Source organism: Canis aureus, chromosome 12 (assembly GCF_053574225.1).
Source record: "Canis aureus isolate CA01 chromosome 12, VMU_Caureus_v.1.0, whole genome shotgun sequence".
Taxonomy (NCBI): domain Eukaryota; kingdom Metazoa; phylum Chordata; class Mammalia; order Carnivora; family Canidae; genus Canis; species Canis aureus.
The window spans coordinates 6230653-6249322 of record NC_135622.1 but is presented as its reverse complement, the minus strand read 5'-3'; the positions used below and the strand labels follow the sequence as shown (position 1 = coordinate 6249322).

Genomic DNA, 18670 nt, shown 5'->3' with positions numbered 1-18670 from the left:
TCAGGTTGAGGAAGTTACTTCTATTTATAGTTTATTGAGTGTTTTTAATCATGAAAGCGTGTTTGTTTTGGACGGTGCTCTTTCTGCATCTATTAAGAGGATCATATGACTTTTTAGTCAACTAATATAGTGAATTACATTGATTAATTCTTTAATATTAATCTGGCCTTGAATTCCTGTAATAAACCTTACTTGACCATGGTGTATATTGTTGGGTTTAATTTGCTGACATTTTCTTAAGAATTTTTGCATCAATGTTTATGAGGAATATTGGAGTATGGTTTTCTTTTCTTTTTTTAAGATTTTATTTATTTATTCATGAAACACACACACACACACACACAGAGGCAGAGACACAGGCAGAGGAGAAGCAGGCTCCATCAGGAGCCTGACATGGGACTCAATCCCGGGTCTCCAGGATCACACCCCAGGCTGAAGGCGGCGCTAAACCGCTGAGCCACCGGGACTGCCCTGGAGTATGGTTTTCTTGTAATGTCTTTGGCTCTGGTGTCAGAGCAATGCTAACCTTAAAGGTTAAGAAGAATTCCTTCTTCCAATATGTGGAAGAGTTTATGTGGAATTATAATTTCTTTCTTAAATGCTTGGTGGAATTCACCAGTGAAGGCATCTGAATCTAGAGTCATCTTTGCAGGAAAATCATTTAACTACAGATTTAATTTCTTTAATAGATAATAAGGTTTATTCATGTTATTTGTTTCTTGAGTGAGCCTTTGTAGTTTCTGTCTTTTTGAAAGAATTTGTCCATTTTTATTGGAGTTGTCAGTTTTATTAGCATACGATTGTTCTTAATATTCCCCTATTATCCTTTTAATATCTGTAAAATCTGTAGTAATATTATCCCTCTCCTCTTTTTATATAACAACTTTATTGAGATATTCACAACAAAGCAATTCACCTGAAAAGAAATTCCTATTAGCAGTCATTCCTTATTTCTCCTCCAGTTTTAGACAGGCACTCATCTATTTTATGTCTCAATAGATTTCCTATTCTGGACATTTCATGTACCTTGAATCATACAGTATGTGATCTTTTATGATTGGCTTCTTAGTAAATGTTTTTAAGGTTCGTCTATATTGTAGCCTCTATCAATACTTCATTCCTTTTTCTGGATAAATAATATTCATTCCATTATATAGATATACCTCATTTTATTTACCCATCTATTAGTTGAGAAACATTTGCGTTCCACATTGGCCATTATAAATAATGCGGTTGTGACCATTCATATATAAATTTTTATGTGGATATATGTTTTCATTTCCCTTAGGTACATACCTGTGAAAGAAAATTGCTAAGTCAAATGTCAACCTTTTGTTTAACCTTTTGATAAACTGCCAATCTGCCAGGCTGTTTTCTGAAACAGCTGCACCAGTTTACATTCCCACCAACAGCATAAGAGTTGCTATTTCCCCACATCCTCACCAACCCTTATTTATCTTTTTATTAGAGTAATTCTAGTGGATGTGAAGTGGCATCTAATTCTTGGTATTGGTAATTTGTGTCTCTTTTTTCCTGATCAGTCTGGATCAAGATTTATCAATTTTATTTAACTTTTCAAAGAACCAGCTTTTGGATTAATTGATTTCCTATATAGTTTCTCTGCGTTCTATTTTATCAACTTCTGCTCTGGTCCTTATAATTTCTCTTCTTTGGCTTATTTTGGGTCTCCTTCTAATTTTGTAAAGTCCAAGCTAAGATCATTGATTTACAACTTTTAATATAGGTGTTTTCATTTTATAACTTTCTTGCTAAGCATCTCACAAATTGCAGTGTTTCTGATGTGTTGTGTTTTTATTTAGTTCAGTTCAAAATATTTCTAATTTTTCTTCTTTGACTCATGGGCTATTTAGAAGTATGTTATCAAAAAAATATTTTATCAAATATTTGGGGACCTTATTAATATTCTGTAATTGATTTCTAATTTAATTCCATACTTAGTATGATTTGAATCTCTTCAAATTCATTGAGACTTGTTTTCTGTCCAGAACGTGTTCAACTATGGCTAACATCCCATGTACAATTGAGTAGAATGTGTATTCTGCTCTTGTCGGTTGGAATGTTGTATGAATGTCAATTAGGTCAAGTTAGTTGGTATAGTATTGCTGAAGTTTTCTCTCTTTGCTAATTTTCAGTCTATCTTATCAGTTATTGAGGGAAGGGGTGATAAAATTTCAAACCATTGTTGTGGATTTGTCTTTTGTTCTATCAGTTTTTGCTTCATGTATTTTTTTTTATCCAATTGTAGTTAACATACAATGTTAATTTCAGGTGTATAACATATCAATTCAATAATTCTATACATTACTGAGTGCTCACCATAAATGTAGTCACCATCTGTCACTATACAATATTATTATAAGATTATTGATTATCTGCTTTATGCTGTACATTTTATCTCCATGACTTATTTTATAACTGAAAGTTTATGCCTCTTAATCCACTTTATCTATTTCACCCATCCCTTCACTCATCTCCCCTCTTGCAACCACCAGTTTATTATTTGTATTTAAGTCTGTTTATTTCTGGGCAGCCCCAGTGGCACAGCGGTTTAGCGCCGCCTGCAGCCCAGGGCGTGATCCTGGAGACCCTGGATGAATCCCACTTCGGGATCTCTGCATGGAGCCTGCTTCTCCCTCTGCCTGTGTCTCTGCCTCTCTCTCTCTCTGTGTCTCTATGAATAAATAAATAAAAATCTTTAAAAAAATTTTGTTAAGTCTGTTTATTTCTTTGTTCATTTGTTTTGTTTTTAAGATTCTGCTTATAATTGAAATCATGTGTTATTTGTCTTTCCTTGTCTGACTTATTTCACCCTGCATAGTACACTCCAGGGTTGTTGCAAACAGCAAGATCACATTCTTTTTATGGCTGAGTAGTACTCCATTGCATATATACACCACATCTTTTTATCCATTCAACTATCTATGGAAATTTGGTTTGCATTTGGAAATTTGGTCTGTATCTCAGCTATTGTAAATAATGCTGCTGTAAACATAGAGGTGCATAAAGCTTTTTAAATTCCCAAATCATATTCTTTTGGTAAATATCCGGTAGTAGGATTACTGGATCATATGATACTGTTCTATTTTGTTCCATTGATCTATATATCTGTTTTTGTGCCGATACTGTACTATTTTGATTACTACAACTTTGTAGTATATCTTGAAATCCAGGACTGTGAGACCTCCAGCTTTGTTCTTTTTCAAGACTTTTGGCTATTTGGGGTCTTTTGTGGTTCTATACAAATTTTAGGATTATTCTAATACTGTGAAAAATGCTGTATAAACATAAGATAAGGATTGCATGAAATCTGTAGATTGCTTTGAGTGGTATGGACATTTTAACAATATTAATACTTCCAATCAGTAAGCACAGAGTATCTTTCCATTTGTTTGTGTTGCCTTCAATTTCTTTCATCAATATTTTATAGTTTTCAGGGTACAGGTGTTTTACCTCTTACATTAAATTTATTCTCAGATAATCTTTCTGGTGCAGTTGTAAATGGTATTGTTTTCTTAATTTCTCTTTCTGGTTCTTAATTGTTAGGGTATAGAAATGCAGCTGATTTCTGTGTATTAATTTTGTATCCTGCAACTTTATTGAATTCATTTATCAGTTCTAATAGTTTTTGGTGGTGTTTCTAGGGTTTTCTGTATTATCATGGCATCTGCAAATAGCAAGTTTAACTTCCTTTTTCTGAACGCTATTTCTTTTTCTTGTCTGACTGCCGCACTAGAAATTCCAATATTCTGTTGAATAAAAGTAGTAAGAGCGGACACCCTTATCTTCTTCCTGATCTTAGAGGGAAAGCTCTCAGGTTTTCACCAATGAGTAGGATGTTAGCTATGCATATTTCACATATGGCCTTTATTATGCTGGCATGTGTTCCTCTAAAGCCACTTTCTTCCCTCTAAATCTACTTTATCATGAATAGGATAGGATTGTAGTTTGAATAGGATTGTAGTTTGTCAAATGCTTCTTCTGCATCTATTGAGATGAGCAAGTAGTTTTTATACTTTATTGATGTGGCTTATCATGTTTGATTTGAGAATATTGAAAAACCCTGCTATTCCTGGGATAAATTCTTTTTTATTATTTATTTATTAATGAGAGACACACACAGAGAGAGAGAGGCAGAGACACAGGCAGAGGGAGAAGCAGGCTCCATGTAGGGAGCCTGACGTGGGACTCGATCCTGGGTCTCCAGGATCAGGCCTTGGGCTGAAGGCAGCGCTAAACTTTTGAGCCACTCAGGCTAACCCCCTGGAATAAATTCTACTTGATCATGGTGAACAATTTTTTTTAATATATTGTTGAATTCAGCTTGCTAAATTTTGTTAAGGAATCTTGCATCAATGCACATCAGAAATATTGGCTTATAGTTTTCTTTTTTTGTAGTATCTGTCTGGTTTTGGTATCCGAGAGATGCTGGCCTTGTAAAATGAATTTGGAAGTTTCCTCCCTCCTATTTTTTTTTTAAATCCTCTGAGAAGAAGGATGCCTGGTCGGCTCAGTTGGTTGAACATCTGACTCTTGATTTCAGCTCAGGTCATATCATGGGTCAAGAGATCAAGCCCCACATTGGGCTCTGTGCTCAGCGTGAAGTCTGCTTAGGATTCTTTACTTCCTCTCCCTCCATCTCTCCCTCTCCCCCCTCTAAAAGAAATCAATAAATCTTTTTTTAAAAGTTGTTTGAGGGACACCTGGGTGGCTCAACGGTTGAGCGCCTGCCTTCAGCTCAGGGCGTGGTGCCAGAGTCGTGGGATCGAGTCCCACATCAGGTTCCCCTTGAGGAGCCTGCTTCTCCTTCTGCCTGTGACTCTGCCATTCTCTCTCTGTGTATCTCATGAATAAATAAATAAAATCTTTTAAAAATAATAAAAATTTAAAGTCATTTGAGAAGAATAGGTATTAAGTCTTCTTTATTGTTAGTAGACTTGACACACAATGTTACATACATTAATTTATTTAAGGTGTACAAGTATAGAAGATCTTTCCATTTGTTTGATTCATCTTCAGTTTCTTTCATCAGTGTTTTATAGTTTTCAGAGTACAGATCTTTCACCTCTTTGGTATTAACTCTTTGTTAAATGTTGGTAGAATTCACCTGGGAAGCCATCTGATCCTGGGCTTTTGTTTTGGGGGAGTTTTTTTATTACTGATTTCTATTTTATTACTAGTAATTACTAGTAAAATCTGTTCAGATTTTCTATTTCTTCCTGATTCCGTTTTGGAAGATTATGTTTCTAAGAATCTATTTCTTCTAGGTTGTCCAATTTGTTGGCATACATTTTTTCATAATGGTCTCTTATAATCCTTTATGTTTCTGTAGTGTTGTCAATTGTTATTATTTGTCCTCCTTTATTTCTGATTTGATTTGAGTCTTTTTTTTTTTTTTTTTTTTTGAGGAGTCTGGCTACAGATTTATCAATTTCGTTGATCTTTTCAAAGAAACAGATTCTGGGTTCATTGATTTTTTTTTTCTATTTCATTTATTTCTGCTCTAATCTTTATTGTTTCCTTCTGCTAGCTTGTCTTTGGTCTTTCTCTAGCTCTTTTAGATGTATGGTTAGGTTGTTTACTTGAGATGTTTCTTGTTTCTTGAGTTAGGCCCATATTGCTATGAAACTCCCTCTTAGAATGGCTTTTACTGCAACTCAAAGACTTTGAACTATTCTATTTTCATTTTCATTTGTCTCCATGTACTTTTTTGTTTCCTCCTTGATTTCTTGGTTGACCTATTCGTTGTTTAGTAGCATGTTACTTGGCCTCCATATATTGACATTCTTTTAGATTTTTTTCTTGTGATTGACTTTTAGGGTCATACCAGTCTGGTTGGAAAAGATGCATAATATGAGTTCAGTCTTCTTAAATTTATTGAGACTTGTTTTGTGGCATAAGTTGTGATGTATTCTGGGGAAAGTTCAATGTGTACTTGTAAAGAATGTGTATTCAATGGTTTTTGGATGGAATGTTCAGTATGTATAGTATATAGTTCATCTAGTCTAATTAATGCATTGTTCAATAAGGACCTGTCTTCCAGATTGCTGATCCAGTCTGCATCCTCTAATCGTTGATTGCCTCTAGTGTGTTTTTTTTCTTTTTTTTTCAGTTATTAAATTCTTCATCTCTGACTGGTTCTTTTTTATATCTTTGTTGAAGTTCTCATTGGACTCATTCATTTTCTTCTTAAGTCCAGTGAGTATCTTTATGACCATTACTTTAAATTCTTTATCCAGGCATATTGCTTATCTCCATTTCATTAGATCTTTTGCTGTGATTTTGTCCTGTTCTTTCATTTGAGACATATTCCTTTGTCTTCTCATTCTGTCTAGCTCTCTGTTTCTGTGTATCAGAGGCTCAGCTCTGACTCCTGGTCTTGAAAGAGTGGCCTCGTGTAGAAGAAGACACCAGAACCAGGTGCCCCAAGGGTGCCTCCTATATGGGTAGCATGCACCCTACTATTGTGGCTGAGTTGCATTTGCCTTAGTTGGCATCAGTGACCTGCTTTGCCTGCTGTGGGCACCCTGGGCAGGGTTTGGCCCCTACACACCCAACTAAGAGACTCAGCTATTAGAACTGTGGGCACACTGATGTGGAGGGTTCTCTCTCTCTCCCCAGGGCTGTAGTCAATTTAGAGTGGTGTGGGTCTCTACTCAGTCTGCTTGCAGGCTGTGGTGGGGCAGGAACTGTTTTAAAGAGCCAACCCCTGAGGCAGGCAGGTCCCGAGGTGAAAGATGGGGCAGGGCATGTGGTGCCAGCAAGATAGGTAGAGAGTAGTATTAGTGCTGGTTCCCACAAGCATCTGGCTGTCTAGGCTGGGGGAGGAGAAGAGAAATGGTGCCCACCAGCACTTTTGTTCTTGAAGTCTCCTGAAGAGAAGACTCCCTGCCCCTCCAGCACATGTTGAGATTAGTAAATGAATATCCTTCGCATATACCCAAGCACTTTTCAAACAGCTATTTCTATACTCCTAAGCCAAGTTATTTATTCTAAATCTTTAAGAGCAGGGACTAGTTTTCTCTTGCCCTCTGACTCTCCCAGAATTAAGCCCTACTAATTTTTAAAGTACCTAGACTTAAGCCCTGCTGACTTTAAAAGCTCCCAAAATTAATACCTACTGGCTTTCACAGCCACATGTTACTGGGAACTCATCATCTCACTGCCAGGGGTGTCTAGCTTGGGATCCATCCTCTCTACTTCTCTGTGCTTGTAGTGTCCCTCCTGTTTTTGGTTAGTCTCAGGGGGTTTGGCTCCCAGGTATGTAAGCCCCTCCACCCTTTTCAATATGGCTTCCTCTCAACAGTTAACTGTAGAAGGTCTGTTCTGCCAGTTTGCAGGCTGTTTTCAGACTTGCACCGAGGTAGCTGTTCTCTTGATGTGAGAGAAGGTGAGCTCAGGAACCTCCTATTCCACCATCTTCCTGACACCCCTGCTTCATGTATTTTAAAGTTCTTTTATTTGGTACATATATCTTTAGGATCATTTTGTACCCCATTTTGTATCATTTCAATAAATGATCCTTTTATTGTTCTGAAATGACCCTTTTAATCCCTGGCAATATTTTTTACTTTGAAATCTACTTTGATATTAATACAGACCTTGCAGCTTTCTCTTGATTAGTGTTAGCATAATATATCTTTTTCCATTCTTTTACTTTTAACCTATTTGTATCTTTATACTTAAAATGGTTTCTTGTAAGCAACATATAGTTGGGTCTTGCTTTTTTTATCCAATCTTATGGTCTCTGCCAGTTAATTGGCAGGTTTAGACCAGGATTCAGCCATCTAGAGCTCATAGGCCAAATCCAGCCACCACCTATCACTGTACATAAAGTTTTATTTGAACACAGCCAAGCGCATTCATCCACATACCATCTGGGGCTATCACTACGGTGATGGAGTTTGCCAACCCCTAGTTTAGACTATTTACGTGTAACGTGATTATTAATATGGTTGGATTTAAACCAACTGTGTTGTTTTATGTTTTTAATTTGTCCTATCCTTTTTTCCATTTTCCTTTTTTTCTGCTTTCTTTTGGATTAATTGGGTATTTTTCATAATTCTATCTAATCTCTTGTTGGCTGTAACTCTCTTTTCATTATTTTAGTGATTGCTCTTAGAGCATTCAGAAAATAGAGTGTGAATGACCCTGGAATTCTTGATTCTCTTACTCAAACTTCATCCACCAGAATGTTACCCATCTAACTTCCGTGAAATTAAGGTGTATATACCATAGCCTTTTCTCCCTTTATTCTTTACAGAAAAGAACAATAGGGTCTGGATAAGGACTTTTGTTTGTCTATATGTGAATAACCAAAATAAATGTCTTATATATGATTTAGATTGAGAGTAGAATTGCATTTTTAGGAACATCCCACCTATAATATATGTTATATTGATTCATTATTTTAAGTCACTTTTTGAAATAGTAATTATTGAGATGCTCTAATATAAAGGTCCATGTCTTTGCAGGCAACCATTAATATCGTTTTTGACCGAGTTGGAAAAACTGATCCTGTCACAAGAGGCATTGAGATCACCGTGAATTATCTGGGAATCCAATTTGATGTGAGTTGTATCAAGATCTTAGTTTCTTTTTTATCTGCTGTAAATTAAAATTGTTAAGATTCTAATTCCTTACTTCATTCTGCCTTTGTTCTTCACTCTCCTCTGTTTTTTTGACATATTCATATGGCAGATTTGTTAAGGACATAAAACCATAAGTGATAGCTGGTACTTATTACTGATTATTATTATTATTATTATCAATGCTGATTATTTCTGTAGCTCCTCCTCTGCTTTTCTATAGCCAGCTTCCCAGCCCAGTTTTTTCCCCAAATACTGGGTACATGAGATCTCTGATGCATGAGATTTTCAAATCCAAAACTCACCTTTGATTCCTCTAGTAGAAAATTAATCACTAATTAGTGTTCCATGTTAGAAGTGAAATCATGCCTGCCTGCCGTAAAAAGCTATCAATTAATGTGAACTTTGAGCTAAAGATGGTAACTGTAACCTGTGCCTGTTTTATAATATCACTATTGTTAAACACACTTTTTTTTTGTATATGTTTTTATTGAGTTCAGTTTGCCAACATAGAACATGACACCCAGGGCTCATCTTGTCAAGTGCCCCCCCCTCAGTGCCCATCACCCCATCCCCCCGCCCACCTCCCCTTCACTACCCCTTGTTCATTTCCCAGAGTTAGGAGTCTCTCAGGTTCTGTCACCCTCACTGATATTTTCCACTCATTTTCTTTCCTTTCCCCTTTATTCCCTTTCACTATTTTTTATATTCCCCAAATGAATGAGACCATATAATGTTTGTCCTTCTCCAATTTACTTACTTCACTCAGCATAATACCCAGTTCTATCCATGTTGAAGCAAATGGTGGGTATTTGTCGGTTAAACACACTCTTGTCCCAGTTTAAGTTTAATGTCTTTATTTATAGAAGAATATATTTTCCAAATACGTGCATGCGTGTGTGTGTGTGTGGCCAGTGAATCAGCACTTTGGTAGTAAGACCAGAATCATGCTATGATTCTAGTAACAGACTGCATGCTACCCCCAGCCATCCATCTCAGCTGGATATTCTCCTAGTAGCTAGATAAAATGAAAATTAAACACAGGAAATTGAGCTTCAGTCTTTGAAAAACAACTCAAAGCACATGTTTTTTGATGATAGGTCAATAGTGTAAACTTTTTCATGTGAGCATGGTATCTTTCCTCCAGGTAGTTTATAAATTCTACCATAAAAAAGGCTTCACTATTCTGCATATGTGTTTTCTTTTCCTCTTTTAAAATTCTTACTGGTCTCAATTATTAAAGTGTTCTTCTTCATCAGTGCTTTCTGAAGCTATTTAAGTTGATTTAGTGTCTGTATATTTCATCTATAATCCATCTGTATACTCCACGTATAATACCTTTTAGATGTTAGTAGTAGCAGTTCCCCCATAGATACTTTTCAGACCTGAATCCAGCACAGGGTCCCACAGTGAAGCAATCCAGGAGAAGAAAACTATACTATCATGTAATTCAAGTGAAGGTCAACTGTTTATTTCCCAGACCATAGCTGAGAATATTTACATAGTCTTTCATTATAAAAGAAAAATTTCTCTAAGTTTTGGATGATCAAGGGACTATCATTCATGGATGTCAAAAATAATTTAGCTGCTAATTTCCTTCTAATCCATGCTTTTCACTTAACACATTGAAGCTGTGTCATTGGTTCTGTCTGTTTCTTCAAATTGACTGGTGGTGTTTTCATCACTTCACTGCACTTGCTTGCTTCCATCCTAAGTTTTGATTAAATCTTCTTAGAAAGCTATCCACTGCAGTCTTCCTAGGTGCTGTAGTTGCCCCTTACTCATTTTCCTCCCACCCTAAATTTTTTTAAAACAGGTAGGGCCTAATGGAGTTCTCTCAGTCATGTAAGTGATCAGAATAGCCTTCACATGTCTCTCAACAGAGATTTCACACACACTTCTCCTTCCTTTTATGGTGGCAGGTGAAGTTCTGGTCTCAGCACATTTCCTTCATTCTGGTTGGAATAATCATTGTCACATCTATCAGAGGATTACTGATCACTCTTACCAAGGTATGTTGTATCACTAAGTTTAAATGGCTTACTATTTGTGATATTTCGTGTGACACCATGAGATAATTTTACCTAATAGAGATTTCAACCTTCTGAGATCTTACATAACAGTTCACAAATATTTAAAAGACCTGCAATAAAGTTTTTTAAAAGTGAAACTGTTATATAAACTGATGTTGATGGGTTTACATAACACACCAATCAGTTGAGTGCATTTACCAAAGGTCATAGAATGAGATCATGGTCTGTTTGTTCACTGATACCGCATCGGCACCTAGCAGTAGAAACTAGCACATGGTAAGAACTCCAGAGATACTTGGAATGAACAAACAAGATACGTATTTGAGGTTAGGGTAACTTTGAAAGTCACTTGTAAGGAGGACATATAAGTAGGAGAATCAGAATATTTGACTGTTTTCTGATCAACATAGAAAGGCTTTACGGAGGCAGAGGTAAATTTTCTCTTAGAGAAGAGGTGTAGAAGTAAAAAAAAAAAAAAAAAAAAAAAAAGAGAAGAGGTGTAGGGATCCCAGTATCCAAGAATTGTTTGAATGAAAGGAGTGAAGAGGTTAGGAGGAGAGAAGAGGAAAAGGGCTCTCCAGGCATCTAGCACAATTTTGGAAAATGCTCAGGAGCCTAGTAATAATTACAAGGGCATGGAGTGGCCTGGAGTAATCTGTTTTAATGTTTTATAGTGATATGAAAGTCATGTGTATCACATAGTTTCTGAAAAATTTGACAGCGATTGGAATCCTTTCATGTCATAATGTAATTCTTAAAACCACCAGCTGTCCTTCTGGGGACATTACAGCTAGATCCTTTGCTCTCAGTCTCTTTCTCTTCTTCACGGCATTAATCTTATCAGTTGTTCTGTACTGGATTATTTGTGTGGAAGAGAAACTTTTAATTAAATGTTAACTATGGTACTTCATGTTCGTGACACAAGAATCTAGCAGTGCTGAATGAATTCTCCCTTTCTTGACAGTTCTTTTATGCCATCTCCAGCAGTAAGTCCTCCAACGTCATTGTCCTGCTATTAGCACAGATAATGGTACGTTTCATGAACTAGTTTTATGCTTATGACTGTAAAATACCAGAAGTGTTTATACTTCTATGTATTTTAACAATTCCCTTTGGCCCTTCACCACATTCAGAGTGACTTCTGGATTAACTTACAGGGCATGTACTTTGTCTCCTCCGTGCTACTGATTCGAATGAGCATGCCTCTAGAATACCGCACCATAATCACTGAAGTCCTTGGAGAACTACAGTTCAACTTCTATCACCGTTGGTTTGATGTGATCTTCCTGGTCAGTGCTCTCTCCAGCATACTGTTCCTCTATTTGGCTCACAAACAAGCACCAGAGAAGCATATGGCACCTTGAACACGTGCCTGTTACAGACTGCGACAGGCCAATGGTGTCAGGATTTGGATGTAAGAGGAAAAAATGGAGGGGACCAGGGCGTAATCTTTTTTAAACAATCAAAATGCTGAGGTAGCATATTCTACCCTCAGCTTATGCCTTCCTCCTCAGTGGATACTATGATCATGAGTAGCATTACCTAGAACATGAGAGTGTGAAGTAAACTCAAGCTAGCACTCAGCGGAGAGCATTCCATGGGGGTTTGAAGCTGGTGCAGCATCGGGACAAAGAGGTGGGAAAAAGCCAAGAAACTAGGTGGTGGGAATACACTGGAACCTGGGGAAAGGGGCAGTCACGGGTAGCTGTGCCAGACACCCAGATTTTCTGTTCAAGGCTCACAGGGAGGAGGTTATGGCTTTCCCTTAAGATCGACTATCATTAAAATCAGATTGTAACTCTTTGGCTTTAGCTTCATTTTATCAAGGGTAGCTTGGTGTAGTGTGTTTATGCAATCTAACATGAGTTGGCATTCCCCTGCCAACCCCTGCCCCATTAAAATAACCAACAGGTTCTCTGTTCTTGTCTGGGGATAGGACAGTGTGCTACTGAAATCGATTCTACTGAGAGCATTCAGGTATATCATCTTTATTGATTTCCTTTTAACTTAGTATCACCTGAGAATGAATTACTGTACAGTTAATTTGCTGATGTTGCCTCGTTTTTTGTTTTTTGTTTTTTTCCTTCCATCTGCCCTTCATGCTGTGGGGGTAAAACAATGAATAACTGTTAACTGGAATAAGTCATTTTCCTATCCTAGACCCTACTCTCTCATCTGTCAAAGCACAATGCTAGACAGTTTATAGAACACTGCGAAATGCAATTTGTGGAAAGCCATCCTGAGTTTTATTACCAGGAAGTCTCTAAGATCTTATGCTGAAGTTTACTGTGGTTTGGGTTTCTAGAGGCAAAATGAAGGGTAAAGCATAAAAGCAAGTTTACAAAAAACAAAAGCACTATTAAGGTTTTATCAGCTAACAGGGAAGATTCAAGTATACTCGAGAGGCATTTTTAATGGCATCTATTTTAGCAATCACAACATTCTTACAAAAGCATAATTTTAATAGGCTTATCTGCTCAGATATTTTATAGCAGCTCTCACATTTACAGATTTATGAATCATCTTTAGTGCACAAGAAGCCTATAGAATTAAGAAATATCATATAGAGAAATGTAGTGAAGTTGAAGCTTGAAAGAGATCACATGTAAAGAATCTGGTTGCTGCCTTAAGTTGACCATAAATAAACCATCTATTGCAATAGTCACCCCCAAGACAAATAACAACAGAAGACAGTCAAACATGATGAAGCGGTTCCCAGAGGAGTTCTTCTCTAATAGAGACAGTAAATGGGTGGCAGCTCATTCCTCGGGAAAGGATTTGTACTAAATACCCAGAAACAGCTGTCAGCCAAAGCCATTATTTGCTTTCATCACATCTCTGTGTCTTCAGAATTGGAAGAAGAATGTGAGGCTGTACTGTGAGCCTGTGCAAAAGAAAACAAAGGATCTGTAAGTGCGAGAGTGTGAATGTCAGCAGTTGAATGACTTAAGGCAGGGAGTAGAGTCACTCACTAGAAGCCAGGTAACCTGAATTTCACACTTGGCTTTGTTTCTACTTTGCTGTTTGACAGTAACAAATTTCTTAATGTCTGTATCTCTTTTCTATAATTGCCTAGCCCTATAACTGACTTGCTATAGAAATAGAGAATTCTTTAAAGACAAGTAGAATGCTTTCTTTGCTAAGCAATCAAGAATGGAAGGTCAATGGCTATTGTGTGTGCTATGGTCTAAATGTTTGTATCTCCCCAAAATTCATATATAGAAATACTAATCCTAAGGTCAGGTGATATTAGGAGGTAGGACCTTTGGGAGGTGATTAGGTTATGAGGGCAGAACCCTCATGATTGGGATTAATGCCTTATGAAAAAAGGTCCCCCCAGGGCTCCATATCCCCGTCTACCATGTGAGGACATAGCAAGAAGTTGGCCATCTCCCACCTGGATGAGGGGTCTTCCCCAGTCACCAGATCTGTCAGTGACTCAATTGATCTTGGACTTTTCACCTTTCAGAACTGTGAGAAATAAATGTGTGTGATTTATAAGGCACCCAGTCTATGGTCTTTTATTATAGCATCCCAAACTAAGTGTGTATTCATTAACAAGTAGTATTTAATTTATATGACCAATCTGTAAAATTAATGTAAATGGAGTAGAATTAAATATAACGGAAAGAAGAATGACATAAATCTTTTGGAGTTTTGGCTTTGCCGTTCATTTCCTTTATGAACTTGACAAAAATATAAAAGACTTATCAAGGAATTTAATCCAGAGTAATGCTTTTTCCTATTAATAAAACATACATACCTGCCAATTATCTTAAAAAGAATGTCTCTAACCACTACCATTCAGTTTCAGGCTTACCATTATTAACCAGGCACTGTTTGAAGCACTTTAATAGTCTTAGTTAATAGGAAACAAACAGGGTTGCTGGAGGGGAGGTATCTGGGGGGGATGGGGTAACTGGGTGATAGGCATTAAGGAGGGTACGTGATGGAATGAGCACTGGGTGTTCTATGCAACTGATGAGTCATTAAACTCTACCTCTGAAACTAGTAATATACTATATATTAATTGATTTTAAACTTAAAATTTTTTTAAATTAAAGAATAGTTAATATAATCCTAATAATCCTATAAACTATTCTTGGTTTACAAGTGGGGTAAGTGAGGCAGAGAGAAAATAAGTCCATTTGCCCAAGGCTGTTAAGTGACAGAATCAGAATTTGTACACAGTCTGATTCAGGTTCTTCTGGTGGTTCCATTATAATTTTGATAAACTTTTATTAATTGATTTTTCTCCAGACAGTTACTGTCAACTCCATGCTATGAAAAAGAAGCTTGTCCTCATACCACTTCCTCTCCACCAAAATAATTTAACTTGCTTGTTCTCTTTGTAATTTTCCAGTATTCTAGGAAATGTGTGGTCAACACAGACCTGGGGTGTACTTATTAAGGACTTTATCATACCCTGATAGGTTAGATCACTAAAAGAAGTCTGTCATCACTCACTCGTTCTTTTGCCACATGTGACTCGAGCTCTGGTTCTGCCAGTGTTTCTTCTTTGGAATCAGGAGTTTCATCCAGTGGATCAGCCATGGAAGAAACAACAGGGATTTTCTTAACCTGGAAATAATCATAGGCCTTCTTTCCACAGACCAAGAGTGTGACATTCTTCCCACTGCTCTGGATTCTGTCTACCACCTTCTCATAGGGTTCATCCACCACCTTTGCTCCATTCACTTCAATGATGATATCTTCATCCTCCAACCCTGCCAATTCAGCAGGGCTGCCCTTCTGTACCTATGAAGAGAGGTTCTAAATTATCACTTCCTGACATGGATAAAGGAATTTAGTTTAGCTTCCCTTCAGAGGAGAGAGGAGTTTGAAAATGTACTCTTAACCATGTTATTTCTCCCTAAGGTACATAAGAAAGGTGCTCTAATGCTTTTCCACTTCTGAAAGATTCAACTTCCGTTCTCAAATGAATACCACGGTAGGAGGGGTCCGACATGACAGCACAAAAAGACTCTGAACTCACCTCCTCCCACAGACACCAAATCGACATCTACATAAAGAGCAATTCCTCCTGAAGAACTGAGGGCCAATTGAGCAGCTTTTACACAAAAAAGAATAGACCACAGAGAGAACAGCAGAAGAGATGGAGACACAGTAATGATGAAACCCCCACCCCTGATGCTACAAACTACAGTAGGGAGAGAGACCACTGAGGAGTCTGCACACAGTTTCCCCAGACCTGGGGCACAGAAAAATAGTAGCAGTTTAAAGAGCAACTAGAAAAAAAATAAATAAATAAAAATTAATTAATTAATTATTTAATTAAAAAAAAAGAGCAACTAGACTAATCGAAGAGAACCAGTTGACTAACCCGAGAGCATCTGCCAAATGGTAGAGAAACTGCTGAAATTCTCAGGGGCACAGGGTATTAGCAAGTACCACTGTTAACATTCCATCTCCACCTTGATAATGCAAGATAAGCCCAGATGCTCTAGCCATCCTCAACAAGCCCTGGGACCCTAGCCCACACCAGCTCAATGCAGGCCCACTATGGCACACACCAGGACACCCTCAGCTACCTCACCAAAGCAATCATGGCATAAAGCACTCCAAATCAGCCCAGCCCATGCCTGCTTCAGCTATGCCACCAGAGCTGGCTCCACCCAAAGCTACTAGGCACCTGCAGTCTACACTGGGGACATTTCTACACAAGATCACTCCTTTAAGACAGGAAGATGTAGCTGTTTGAGACAAAGGAATATGTTTCAAATGAAAGAATAAGACAAAACAAGAATTGAACAAAATGGAGATAAGCAATCAACCCGAGGAAGTTCAGAGTAATGGTCATAAAGATGCTCACCAGACTTCAGAGAAGAGTAAATGAATTCAGTAAGAACTCAAAGAAATAGAAAATATATTCTTTATCTCTGATTCATTCTTTTTTATAATTAAAATTTAAAAATACATAAGAGGGAATTAACAGATGATACAGAACAAATCTAGTGATCCGGAAAGACCAGTAAGCACTCAAGCTGAACAACAAAAAGAAAAAAAATTTAATTGAGGTTAGGTTAAGGAATCTCTGGGACAGTAACATTCATGCCATAAGAATCCCAGAAGGAGAACAGAGAAAGGGACAGAAAGCTTTTTTTGAAGAAATAATAACTGAAAACTTCCCTAATCTGGGGAAGAGACAGACGTCCAGGAGAACCCCAAGCAAGCTGAACCCAAGAAGGAACACCAAGACCTATAACAATTTAAATGTCAAAGATTAAAGATAGAGAATCTTAAAAGCAGCAAGAGAAATGCAGCTAGCTACCTATGAGGGAAATCTCGTAAGGCTATCAGCTGATTTTTCAGTAGAAACTTTGAGATTATATATACATATAACATATAGACAAATATATGCCATTCCCCCTCTGGCCTGCAAAAGACCAAAAGAAAAAAACCTACGTGCAAGGATGTTCTACCCAGCAAACTCATTTTCAGAACTGAAGGAAAGAGACAGTTTCCCAGACAAAAGTTAAAGAAGTCACAACCCCTAAACCAAACTTACAAGAAATGTTGAAGGGCCTTCTCCAAGTGGAAAAGGGCATAACTAGAAGAAAATTATGAAAGGAAAAAATTTCACCAATAAAAGAAAACACGTAAAGATAGTAGATCAATCACTTATAAATCTAGTGTGAAGGTTGAAACACAAAGGTAGTAAAACCAATTATATCAAATAAATAAATAAGAGATTTACAGAATAAAAAGATGCAAAATAAGACACATTAAATGTGGAGGGGAAGGAATAAAAATATAGTACTTTTAGAATATATTTGAATTCGGGATGCCTTGGTGTTTCAGTTGGTTAAGCATCTGACTTTTGATTTCAGCTCAGGTCATTTTCTCAGGATTGTGAGATCAGTCCCTGCATCAGGTTCCATGCAGGGCATGGAGCCTGCTTAGGATTCTCTCTCTCCCTCTGTCCCTCCTCTCCCATACTCACTTGTGCTCTCTCTTAAAAAAAAAAAAAAAAAATATATATATATATATATATATATATATATACACACACACACACACACACATACATACATATGTTTGAATTTAAGTGACCATCAACTTAATATACACTGTTATATATTTAGGATGTTATATAGGAATGTTATATAGTAACCATAAATCAAAAACCTATAATAATACAAAAAATTAGAAAGGAATCCAAGTGTAACATTAAAAGAAAGTCATCAGTCATAAGGGAAGAGAGCAAAAGAAGAAAGAACGTCATCAGTCATGAGGGAAGAGAGCAAAAGAAGAAAGGAATAGAACTACAAAAATACCCAGGAAATAATTAACAAAATGTCATAGGTACATACCTATCAACTACTTTAAATGTAAATGGTCTAAATGCTCCAATCAAAAGACAGGGTAACTGAACGGATATAAAAGCAAGATCCATTTATATGCTGCTTATAAGAGACACTTCAGGCCTAAAGACCCAGGCTGAAAGTGACAGGCTAGAAAACATTTACCATGCAAATGGAAGCCAAAAATAAAAACAAAGTAGCAGTGCTTACATTAGATAAAATAGATTTTAAAACAAAGACACTGGGGCACCTGGGTGGCTAACTGGTTGAACTAGAAATCACAAAAAAAAAGTCTAAAAAGAACACCAATAGGGAAGCCCAGGTGGCTCAGTGGTTTGGCGCCACCTTCAGCCCAGGATATGATCCTGGAGACCTGGGATCGAGTCCCACGTCGGGCTCCCTGTGTAGAGTCTGTTTCTCCCTCTGCTTGTGTCTCTGCCTCTCTCTTTCTCTCTGTCTCTCATGAATAAATAAAAATAAAAATAAATAAAAAATAAAAAGAACACCAATAACATGCTACTAAACAATGAACGTGTCAACCAAGAAATCAAGGAGGAAATAAAAAAATAAATGAAGACAAATGAAAACACAATTCAGTCTTTGGGATGGAGTAAAAGCAGTTCTAAGAATCTCATAGAGCTACTGCCCTACCTCAAGAATCAGGAAAAACCTCAATTTAACCTTGTGCCTAAAAGAACTAGAAAAA

The 18670-nt window shown here is 37.1% G+C and overlaps 2 protein-coding genes across 6 annotated transcripts in view; one reads left to right on the top strand and one right to left on the bottom strand.

Annotated features, from left to right (window-relative positions):
- Positions 1 to 14144, top strand: part of GPR89A (G protein-coupled receptor 89A) — a 61267-nt gene extending 47123 nt beyond the window's left edge. For all 3 annotated transcript variants that reach the window (XM_077842529.1, XM_077842527.1, XM_077842528.1), the window contains 4 exons: positions 8493 to 8588; positions 10529 to 10618; positions 11604 to 11669; positions 11797 to 14144. In XM_077842529.1, coding sequence (XP_077698655.1) covers positions 8493 to 8588; positions 10529 to 10618; positions 11604 to 11669; positions 11797 to 12003 — 459 coding nt within the window. In that variant the 3' untranslated portion in view covers positions 12004 to 14144. The remainder of the gene's footprint in view (positions 1 to 8492; positions 8589 to 10528; positions 10619 to 11603; positions 11670 to 11796) is intronic.
- The window catches only part of PDZK1 (PDZ domain containing 1), a 40317-nt gene continuing 34509 nt past the window's right edge, over positions 12863 to 18670 (bottom strand). For all 3 annotated transcript variants that reach the window (XM_077842526.1, XM_077842525.1, XM_077842524.1), the window contains 2 exons: positions 15107 to 15397; positions 12863 to 13523 (listed from right to left, as the gene is read on the bottom strand). In XM_077842526.1, the coding sequence (XP_077698652.1) occupies positions 13470 to 13523; positions 15107 to 15397 (345 nt within the window). In that variant the 3' untranslated portion in view covers positions 12863 to 13469. The remainder of the gene's footprint in view (positions 13524 to 15106; positions 15398 to 18670) is intronic.